This window comes from Pteropus vampyrus, unplaced genomic scaffold, assembly GCF_000151845.1.
Source record: "Pteropus vampyrus isolate Shadow unplaced genomic scaffold, Pvam_2.0 Scaffold90, whole genome shotgun sequence".
Taxonomy (NCBI): Eukaryota; Metazoa; Chordata; class Mammalia; order Chiroptera; family Pteropodidae; genus Pteropus; species Pteropus vampyrus.
Genome location: NW_011888871.1, coordinates 1,817,358 through 1,825,504, shown reverse-complemented (window position 1 = coordinate 1,825,504; position 8,147 = coordinate 1,817,358). Strand labels below are relative to the sequence as shown.

The 8,147-nt window shown below is 64.8% G+C and overlaps 2 protein-coding genes across 2 annotated transcripts in view; one reads left to right on the top strand and one right to left on the bottom strand.

The window, feature by feature from the left end:
• RADIL (Rap associating with DIL domain) overlaps window positions 1–6,819 on the top strand; it is a 52,356-nt gene extending 45,537 nt beyond the window's left edge. Inside the window, exons 11-16 of the mRNA XM_023532761.1 lie at window positions 1,233–1,383; window positions 2,806–2,996; window positions 3,149–3,479; window positions 4,161–4,300; window positions 4,674–4,813; window positions 5,176–6,819. Of these exons, the coding sequence (XP_023388529.1) occupies window positions 1,233–1,383; window positions 2,806–2,996; window positions 3,149–3,479; window positions 4,161–4,300; window positions 4,674–4,813; window positions 5,176–5,281 (1,059 nt within the window). The 3' untranslated portion in view covers window positions 5,282–6,819. The remainder of the gene's footprint in view (window positions 1–1,232; window positions 1,384–2,805; window positions 2,997–3,148; window positions 3,480–4,160; window positions 4,301–4,673; window positions 4,814–5,175) is intronic.
• Window positions 6,820–7,596: 777 nt separating this feature from the next.
• Window positions 7,597–8,147, bottom strand: part of AP5Z1 (adaptor related protein complex 5 zeta 1 subunit) — a 10,968-nt gene continuing 10,417 nt past the window's right edge. Inside the window, exon 15 of the mRNA XM_023532760.1 lies at window positions 7,597–8,147. Coding sequence (XP_023388528.1) covers window positions 7,923–8,147 — 225 coding nt within the window. The 3' untranslated portion in view covers window positions 7,597–7,922.

The following is an 8,147-nucleotide window of genomic DNA, read 5'->3' as shown; positions in this document are numbered from 1 at the left end:
GATCGAAAAGAACCACCTCCAGGCAGACCACGGCTCACCCGAGCCGCTGCGTGTCTGGGGTAGGGGTGGGGGGCTGGGAGGACAGTCCCCAGGGTCGGCCCTTGCCCCTCCCCACGGAATCTGAGGACACTGATTGTCCCTTCAGTGTGGACACTGGATAACCACAGCCCAGGTCTCTTGACGTCGGCTATAAAATCATGCAAGAGAAAAACAGAAGAAGAAAAAAATCAAAGGACCGGTGAATGAAGCCCAACGTCCACACTGGAGGCTCCAGAGAGAGAGGGAGCGGCGGCGAGAGACTGAAGACACAGCAGGACGACCCCGGGTGCGCGTGACGCCAGCGCAGCCACCACGAAAAGGCACGTGGCTGCAGGGGCCTCGCACCCAGTGCAGGCACCGTGGACACCAGCACAGGAGACACAGACCCGCCAGCTTCAGAGAGGAGTGAGAGCGTGACGTGCCCCGAGGACCGGCCGTCAGATGGTTCGCGACACGTGGGGAGCAGCGTGGGAAGCCGGAGGACAGGAGCACAGCTCCCAACGACACGGCGTGGCCAGCGCTGGGACAGCCGGGCGCCTGACACCGCGTGTGAGGCCGGAGGGCAGACGCTTCCGCCAGGCCCTCCTGGGTCGCTGCTCCATGAGGACCTGTCTCCTAACGAAGGAGCGGGAGCAGAGGGGCGGCTTCCAGCAGTGGGGAAGGGGGTCCCCCCGAACGATGGGAGGAGGGCGAGGTGAGTGCGGTGTGCAGGTCAGGGGTCCGGCCCTCCTCAGGCCTTGCGCCCCGTCCAGGCTCCTACGGCTGCTCCCTCACGTGTCCCCCAGTGGTGGCACGAGGCCTTCGTGCATCTTTCACCTGCTGGGCTTTTACGTCGTGTGATGCAGGGGCCCGTTTCATTTTCCCCTCTCCCAGCGGTCTGCGATGTGATGGGCACATTCAGCGGGCCAGGCACTGGCCTCTCCAGGGAACGGTTGCGCCACCCGGCCCTCAGCCCGCATGCCCACGAGGCAGCCAGGGGCCAGCTGCCCGCTGTGGGGCGGCCCTGCTGCCCGGGCCTGTGACCCCCTCACTGACCTCACCATCCCGCCTGGACAGTGGGGATCTGCATGCTGGCTCAGGACACGTGGCCGGGAGCCCTCTGCCTCTGTCCCCAGAGCATCCAGCCGTGCTGGTCCCTGGGCGTGTGCTGAGCCATCCGGGGCCTTGACCACGAGCTCCTTCTTGTCACCTAGATGAGCTGGGCAAACCTGCGGGCTGCGTTCCCGGCCCTGAGCCCCGCGCAGCTGCACCGGCTGCTGACCCAGTACCAGCTGGCCTCGGCCGTGGGCCCCATGAGCGCCTGGGAGCCGGGCGCCCAGGACCGCCCCGAGGCCTTCAAGTCAGGTGAGCCTCCTCCTCGGGCAGGACTGCGGAGCTCTGGGGGCCAGGCGGGGGGCCTTCCCTGGACGAGCCCGCGGAGCATCTGGCACCCCCTCCTGGGCCATCTTCCTCCTTGGGTGCCCTGCCCTGCCCGTCCCTGGGAACCTCCACAGGTGGGGGTCAAGGAGCCCACAGTCCATGGCCAAGCGCCAAGCTCCCGGCTCAGGTTAAAGGTCCCCCTGCCCCTCATGGAGCCTGAGGATGGGGCCTCACCAGGTACCCCACCCACCAGGAGGAGAGCAGGGTCTCCACGCGGGGTGACAGTGTGCTGCCTGTTGGAAAACATTCCTGAGCACTCGTGCCATGTATGCACGTGCACACGCACGCCGTACATATGTACACACACCACACATGTGAACATAATGCTGTGTACGTGTACACACACCGTACACGTGTACACACATGCCACTCATGCGCACACACCATCCACACATGCATGCCGTACATATGAACATGCACCGCACACCTGCACACACGCCACACACAGGTACACACATATGCATGAGTACACACGTGCACGTGCACACACCACACATACGAACACTGCGATATACACACCGTACACATGTACACACATGCCGCACACATGAACATAATGTACATATGTGCACATGCCTTACATATGTACACATCCCACACATGTCTACACATACCATGCATATACATACACTACACATACGCACACACACACACACACCATACATGTGGACGTGTACACACATGTATGTATGTTTTACAGAGTAAACGTGCATCTCTCATTAGCATTGTGCATATTATAACACAAAAACAGTGAAAGGTGGTAGAGGGTACAGATACAGTAGGGCTTTGGTCACCACCTGCTATGCCCTTGTCACTCAGGAGCTGGGGTTGGCCACAAGGACCACCCCCGAGCAGGACTCCAGGCTACTGGACGGCATGGGCCCCTCCCACTTACCAGTTCACAGCCGAGGCTTGAGCTTGCGGAAAGGGGCCAGTGCTGGGAGCGGAGCCTGCTGTCGGCCACTCCCATTCCGGAACTGTGGCCAGCGTGCCAATGGCTGTCCCCTCCCGACCCCCCGTGCTGCTGGGGCTGCAGTCTGCATGGGCCCGGGGCCCGGAGGATCTGGCACTGACTCAGGGCTGCAAACTCCGGGCAGAGAGGGCTCAGCTCTGGGCGTGGGCAGGCGCTGGGGCCAGAGCTGCAGATGGGGTCTTGTTCTTCATCTGGGTGGTCACTGGGGTCTAGAAGGGACGAGAGTGCAGTGTGGGCTGGTCACCCTCACCTGGATCCCCCCCGCCACTGTCCTCGTCAGGTCAGTCTGCCGGTCACCAGGTCCCCTAGTGTCAGGTGGGGCGGGCAGCCTCCTCCAGGCCAGGTGGCCAAGCAGTCTTCACCCCGACCCGCAGAGGACGTCCTGGAGTCCTATGAGAACCCGCCGCCCATCGTTTTGCCAAGCGAGGGCTTCCAGGTGGACTTGGAGGTGGACTGTCTGGATGCCAGCACCTACCAGCACCTCCTCTACCTGCGCCACTTCCTGTGGGGCCTGCGGGGCAAGCCCAGCCCTAGCGGGGGTCCTGCCCCCCCTGAGGGCGTTAAGGTACACTGAGCTGTCCTCTGTGGCTCTGGTTTTGACAACAGGGTGGATGCAGGGCCTGGTTGGGGCCTTAGGGAGGAAGCCGGGGTGGCTGGGGGCCTTGGGCCCTCCCACTAGGGCAGGAGCTTGGTGCCTGAGCTTTCTCTCTTGTCCAGGGCCTGAACTCTCCCTGCCCTGAGGGGTACCCCGAGGGCCAGAGCTGCCCCCTGGCTCCCAGGGACCCTGGCAGGGGAGCCTGTGAGGCCGGCCTGGCGCATCCTCCGCCCTCTGCGGGGGCTCCCCGGGCACAGGGGCCTCCAGGAAGGAGCCGCGGGGGCCCCCAGCCCGGCGCTCTGCACACGGACCCCTCCTGCCTGCTCACACCTCCCGGCACCCCGCTTGAGCCCGCCGCCCCCGACTGGCCTACCCCTGGCGGCCCCTGCGGGAAGGCGCTCCTGGGCGGGAGGAGGAGTGGACCGTGTGGCTCCCGGGGGCCAACTCCGGAAGGTGAGACCTGTGTCCTGTCCACACCTACATCCTGGCTCCCAGGCCCTGCTGGCACACTCCACCCATAGGGTCCCGGTGGCACGTGCGTCCTGGGCTTTCAGTACCTTCTCGTGAAAGCCTGCAGCCCTGGGTGCCAGGAAGGCTCGGGCAGACAGGGAGGGCCAGGGGCAGACGGGAGGGCCAGGGGTGGATGGGGAGGGCCAGGGCGCAGGGCGGCTGGGCCACACAGTCTTCTGGGGACTAAGTCACTCGCACGGGAAGCGTGGCTCGGATGACCTGCGCTCAGCATCAGAGAGGTGAGGGCAGGGTCACACACTCAGGGAAGGGACAGGTGGAGTCACCACTTAGAGGTATGGCGGGAGAGGGGTGTGGGCTCAGAGGGGTCCTGTGGGTGAAGGAGCGGGGGGGTGGCTGGGGGAGGGGGACTTGGGTGTTAGCTTCGGCCTCTTGGAAACAGCTGGCCTCTGAGAGGGGCCGGTGTCTGGGGCAGCCACAGAGGGCGCCCGGTGCCACTTCCAGGCACAGGGCAGTGTTGCCCACAGACGGCCCCCCACCCCCGCTCAGTCTTCCCTAATGGGCCCGTGAGCACTCGTCCTCTGGGGAAGCGGCCAGGCCAGCGTCCCTGGGCCCTGGACGGGGCAGGTGCAGGCCCCTTCCCTGCCCCTCGTCTCGCCCACTCAGGAGACTGTGTGGCGGCTGAGATGCAGCCCCCACCGGCGCCCTCCAGCCACAGCTCCAGCACCGAGGACTTCTGCTACGTCTTCCTGGTGGAGCTGGAGCGAGGCCCCTCCGGCCTGGGGATGGGCCTGATCGACGGGACGGTGAGCGGCCCTGGGCTCCTCCTGTTCAGTGACAGTGTCCTATTCCCCAGAGCTGGGACCCTAGGACCTGTGGTCACTGGGGCAGCTGGGTGAGGCCCACCACGGGCGTGGGGCCCGGGGCTTGGTGGGGCATCTCTGTGGAATCTGGGAGAAAGAAAAGGGCCCTGTGCGGGAGCCACCTCCCCTGGCCTGCTGTGTCACCTCAGGGCGTCTGTCCTGAGCTCGTGGGGACAGTCATGGAGTCCAGTGCTGTCCTTTCAGATACACTGATGACAGGCTGGGCCTCTCAGCAGACAGTGGCGCTGAGGTGGCCCTCGCTGGGGCTGCCCATGTGTAGGGGCTGCAGAGCCCTGAGGCCTGTGTGTCCCCCCAGCACACGCCCCTGGGCGCCCCCGGCCTCTACATCCAGACCCTGCTCCCGGGCAGCCCCGCGGCGGCAGACGGCCGGCTGTCGCTGGGGGACCGCATCCTGGAGGTGAACGGCAGCAGCCTGATGGGCGTCAGCTACCTGAGGTACCCCCCACACACACACCTTGGTCTGTGTGGGCGGCAGAGCCACCTGCAGGACAAGTGACCTCGGCTCCTGTGATCGTGTCCTCTCCTTATCCCTTTAGCGATGAGCACAGTCCCCCAGCCCAGCCCAGCCCTCCGGGGCCACCTCCCACCCTTCCCTCCCCTTGATTGGACTCCTGAGGACCACTAGCTCCCCAGGGGTCGGGCACCTCGAGGTGGGGTGGCCAGGCCCTCACACAGCCCCGTGCACTGGGGTCTCCCTCCTGGGCACCTCTAGGAGGCTCTGCCTGCCCGGTGGCTGGGTGGCAGTGAGCCCACACGTGTGAACTCCACGCGGTACTCGCCCCTTTGCTGGGTTTCAGGGCCGTGGACCTGATCCGACACGGCGGGAAGAAGATGCGGCTTCTGGTCGCCAAGTCGGACGTGGAGACGGCCAAGAAGATCCGCTTCCGATCGCCCCCTCCCTAAGGGGGCTGGAGGGCGCCCCGGTGCACCCAGCCCTGAGGTCCGGCCAAGCGTTCCTACGTGGCATGTCACCTTTAGGACACCGGCCGCCCCCACCCTGTGGATAATGTACATCTTAGTGTATATTTTATTTATATGACAGATGACACTAAATTGTGATGTTTGTTACAGAGCTTTTATGTTTAAGAGTTTAACGGAGACGTATAGATTAAATAAACTATCTTTCATATTCTCGGACGGGGTGGTGCGTGGAGTTGGGGTGGGCACCGTGCTGGGCCCCCCGGGGCCCCACAGGACCCAATCCCCTCCCCTCCAGCGCAGGAGAGACCCTGAGGGGATGCAGGGGACATGGTGATGGTGGACCCTCTGTCTGCCCTCGCCCTGCCCAGAGACCAGGCAGGAGCAACAGGACACGCTGGGCAGCGGGCAGCCTGGCCCCCGGAAAAGGCCAGAGTCACCCTTCGGTGCAGGCTGCTCCTGGGACCCGCACGCTCAGTCAGCACAGTCCCTAAGAAAAAGTCTAGAAGCCCCAGATGCTAATAAAGTGAAGTCGTGACCTGAGGACACAGGCCCCTCTGATCACTGAAGGCTCGGCTTGGCCCTAATACCACGCTCTTAATCTGTGGCCTGGCTGGTGTCCACCTGGTCACTGTCCCTTTGCCTGGCAGGAGGTCGGCCTTCTCACCCGCTGGCTGACCCTGCACAGAGTCGGCGGCAGGGCCGTGTTGCAGTGGCCAGGGCAGCGAGGCTGGGACAGCGCCACCCAGCGGGGCATCTTCAGCAGGTTGGGCAGGTTCTGCAGCCTGGTGGGTCCCCACGTCCTCCACAGCGCAGAGAGACCCCGTGGAGGAGGGGACCCCGGCCAGTCAGCTGCAGACGCAGCCGTCACGTGGCAAGCGGTCTAGAGGAGCCCCCCGCCCCGCCCCGCCCCGCCTGGGCGTGCTAGGTCCGTGCTGGTTGCAAGCTCTGGGCCCCACGCGGCTCCACGGCGCCCCTGGCGAGCGCAGATGCGGCTGCCCAGCCTTCAGGTTAGGCCAGGATCCACCCGCTGGATCGCGGTCGCCCACAGGCCAAGTCCCCAAAGGCTGGATCAGTGACGTTTTAACTGGAAGGAGGGGACGAGCTCGGGGAGGTTGGCAGCGGGCACGACGCCTGGCGAATCCCTGGTCTCAGCCCTTCACTGCGCTCCTCCGCGGGTAGGGGCCGCGGCCTCGTCCGAATCCAGCTGCGGGGCCGAGTCGGGGACCCAGGTGACGCCGACGAACGTATCTTCAACACTGGCATCCGCGGTCACTGGGTCCCGAGGACCCAGCAGGGGCAGTGGGCCGCGGCGGGCGGCGGGCAGGGGTCTGCGCCGTCCCGGGAAGTCAGGGTGTCCACGGCACGCCCGCACCGACGCCCACGGCGCTGCTCCGCGCGCGCATCACCTGTCGCTTCTCGGAAAACGCCCTGAGGCCGGACGCCGGGCAGAGCAGAGGCGGGCGCTCCCTGCCAGGTCCGCGCCCGGCCCCTGCGGTGCCAGCTCCGGTATCGGCTGTCGTTTCTCCTCCGCGGCTGGCGTTTCTCAGGACGCCTAGGGACAGACTTGCTGGAGGCGGGGGCTCCGGGCGGAGCCTGGGCGGAGCCTGCGCCGAGCGGGGCGGGGCGGGGCCGAGGGCTTCAGGATCGCGGAGCAGCAGCACCACCTGGCGGCCCCGGGGTTGCTCTGCAAGCGGCGGCTGACTTGAATGCAACTGGTGGGAAGCGCTGGGGTTGGGGACGTTTCTTGCCGGCCACACCCAGCTATCTCCCCACTTGGGATAATCCCTGAGCAAACTCTGACTTAGTCTGAGTAAGGCTCGGGTTGCAGGTGTCGGGGTCACTGGGAGCCCCGTTTGGTGGGTCCTGCCTTCCCTCTTAATGGTAGGAGGCTTTAGGCCTGTAAAGGTGACAGCACCTCCAGCCCACCCAGCACAGGCCCCAGCCTTCCCATCCTTAAGTTATTCAGGGGCATGAAAAGGCACCCTGAACAAGCACACGGAACAAACACACTTCCCCAGGGACAGCTGGGCGCGTCACACACTTCCTTCCTGGCTGTGGATTTCCGATGCAACTTATGGGACACCTGTGACATCGAGGCTGCGTCGCATTTGGCCCTTACTTGTTGGGACTGAATGGGAAGGAACAGGCCTAGGTGTCTGGCCTGGCCAGCAAGCGCCCCTTATGCCCCCAGGCCAGCTCTCCCAGCCCAGAAGTACTGGGCAGTGCCCCCAGGCCTGCGGGGTCCCCATACCTGGCCTTCTCCTCTGGGTGGAGAAAATGGAAGCAACTTTGCCTTATTCACAGAGAAACTGTCAAAGATTTATTTTTGCTAGATCTCTTCTTGTCCCCAAACTACTACAGCAAGGACACCTACCAGGCAGCTCCCATCCAGCCCCCAAGGGGGCCAGAGCCACGAATTAGAGCAGCTTCACCACACAGCTCAGCATGGTCACCAGGGAGAGGGGTTAGAGAGACACCACAGGGTGAGGTCGAGACGGCCCTGACCAGCACCGAGGGACACAGGCCCCTCCTGCTTGCCCCTCTGATCGCTGAAGGCTGGGCTCGGCCCTAATGCCAGGCTCTTAATCTGCGCCCTGGCTGGCGTCCACCTGCTCACTGCCCCTCACCCCGGCAGGAGGCCCACGTCCTTCTCCAGCAGCCGGCTGACGGTGCGCAGGGCCAGCGGCAGGGCCGTGTTGGTGTCGCGGTGATAGCGAGGCTCGGACACCTCTGTGCTGGGCGTGAGCACAAACTGGGCCACACTGGGCATCTTCAGCAGGTTCAGCAGCTCGGTGGCCCGCGTGCGCACGGCTCCCATGTCCTCCTCACAGGGCACAGAGCTCATGGC